Raw genomic sequence first — 2,033 nt, 5'->3', positions numbered from 1 at the left:
CTGGGCAGGGAGAAAGGATGAAGGCACCAGCAACGTGGGCGGCAGCAGAGAGGGTGACAGCAGCTGGCAGGGAACCAGGGGAGGGCTGGCAGGGCTGGCATCTCTACCTTGTTTGGGCTGAAGACGGAGTGGACACAGCGCAGCATCTCTTTTGTGTCTTCGCCTTGCGGGTCCCCACAGATAACGACCTGTGTGGGGAGAGCGTGGGTGGCAGGAGGGAGGAAGATGAGAGCTGTGACTGCAGCCACACCATTGCCCAGGCCCCCTCCCCACGGCAGGTCCCCAGCTCATACCTGTTTGAGGGTGTGATGGAAGACAGCAGTGGCCCGGGCCATCTCTGGTAGGGCTATCGGGATCTTCTGCAGCCTCTCGGAGAAGGCAGCCAAGATCTGCCTGGCTTTTTCCACCCACTCTGTGTGGCCAGAGTAACAAGCCGCTCGGAGCAGATTTGTGACAGTGACAGAGTTGGCAGCGGGCTCTGCTCCATCTTGGTCTGCAGGGGACAACACTTCCTCCATTAGCCCAATGCCTCACCACCCCACAGCTTGGTCCTCCAGCCGAGCATCACCCCTGCCTTCCCGATGCTGCCCCACACCATAACCCGTGCAGAGCACAGCCACATCCCCGAGCTCACCATCCTTGAGGCGCAGGAGCAGAGAGGGATCACCAGCCTCGCTGGAGAAATATGCAAAGCCTTTGGGGTCCCAGAAGAGCTTGTCCTGCATGTGCTGGAGCTGGAGGGCCCACTCCAGCCAGCCCTGCTCCAGCGAGGCTTCGTACAGGTCCAAGAGGGCCTGGATGACAAAGGCGTAATCCTCCAGGAAGCCCTGGATGGGCACAGCGCTGCAGCGGCAGAAAATGAGGGAGCATCAGGGTCTCTACACTGGGCAGATGGGAAATACTCTCCAACCCAGCAAAGCCCTACCTAGTGGTCTCTGCTACCCCAGGAGGTGCGACCTCAGAGCACAGTCCAAGATAAGGAGTGGCCATGCCAACTCATCACACAGCTCAGCCACGGGTTTCTGTACCAGGGAATGCTCCTGCCAGCTTGGAAGATGAGCAATGGGAAAGGATTTGAACTTAACTCCTCCTCACTGGGTGGGGGGTGCTAACGCATCCCGAACTGCACTGGGGGCAGTTCAGTGCAAGGCAAACAGCCTCCCTCCCTCCAAGTTCAGCCCTGCCTGGAGGAAAGGAGGATGGGGACCAGCCGGACCCTGGGCGGCAACTGTGGTATGGCCAGTTGGGCACCCCTGCTCACCTCTGCTCCACCGTGTTGTCTTTGCCCCAGTAGCAGCTCCGCAGCAACCTCCCGCTGGCAGGGTCGAAAAGGTGTCTGCGCAGGAAGGCAGCTGCCTGCACAGCCCGGCTTACGTACTCCGGCTCGGCCAGGGCTGCCCCAGCCTGGGCAAAGCCTGAGATCATTAGCCCTGTGTAGGCACAGACATGGGGACAGGCTCAGGAGGGGCACAAGGAACCGGCGAGGGTGTCACTGTCTTTCCTTTAAAGGCTGCTCAGTGTGAAGCTCATCCTCCCTGAGGTTCCAGGCAGGTTGGGGCTCAGTCATCAGCTCTTTCGCTCAGTTCAACCTGCTAAACTGTCACCAAAGAGAAGGGCAGAGCGCTGCAAGGCCAGCAAGAGCTAAGCCCTTGCTTGCGGGCAGAAACAGGGCTTAAGAGAGTCGTTCTGTTTGCAGGACATGGTATAGCTCCAGCTCACGCCAGCTCCAGACCCAGCGACCCAGGTCTTTACTGTGGGAAAAGTGCCTGGGGTTCTGCAGCTGTTCCCTGCTGCAGGACGCCTGGACAGACAGACACAGAGCTGTGGTCCCTCCACTAATGGGGCAACGGAGACGGGCTCTGTGCCCACCTGGGTCCTCAGGCCCCAACTCAGTCCCTTTCCCCAGAGCCCAACCGGGGGAGCGGTGTTGAGCCTGGGGAAGAGTATTGCTGCTCTCTGCTGGCAACAGGGGAAGAAAACCAAGCCAGAGCAGTATCCCAACACCCGGCAGCCCCAGGCTGCTTCCCTCATGT

At 60.0% G+C, this 2,033-nt stretch overlaps 1 protein-coding gene across 1 annotated transcript in view; it reads right to left on the bottom strand.

Moving 5' to 3' along the window:
• The window catches only part of SPATA20 (spermatogenesis associated 20), a 10,341-nt gene that overhangs the window by 4,330 nt on the left and 3,978 nt on the right, over positions 1-2,033 (bottom strand). Inside the window, exons 11-14 of the mRNA XM_010133428.1 lie at positions 1,262-1,430; positions 635-843; positions 294-493; positions 108-188 (exon numbers count right to left, since the gene is read on the bottom strand). Coding sequence (XP_010131730.1) covers positions 108-188; positions 294-493; positions 635-843; positions 1,262-1,430 — 659 coding nt within the window. The remainder of the gene's footprint in view (positions 1-107; positions 189-293; positions 494-634; positions 844-1,261; positions 1,431-2,033) is intronic.

Source organism: Buceros rhinoceros, unplaced genomic scaffold (assembly GCF_000710305.1).
Source record: "Buceros rhinoceros silvestris isolate BGI_N320 unplaced genomic scaffold, ASM71030v1 scaffold23323, whole genome shotgun sequence".
Taxonomy (NCBI): Eukaryota; Metazoa; Chordata; class Aves; order Bucerotiformes; family Bucerotidae; genus Buceros; species Buceros rhinoceros.
Note: the sequence above shows the minus strand (reverse complement) of the source record. Positions and strands in the feature narration are given on the sequence as shown.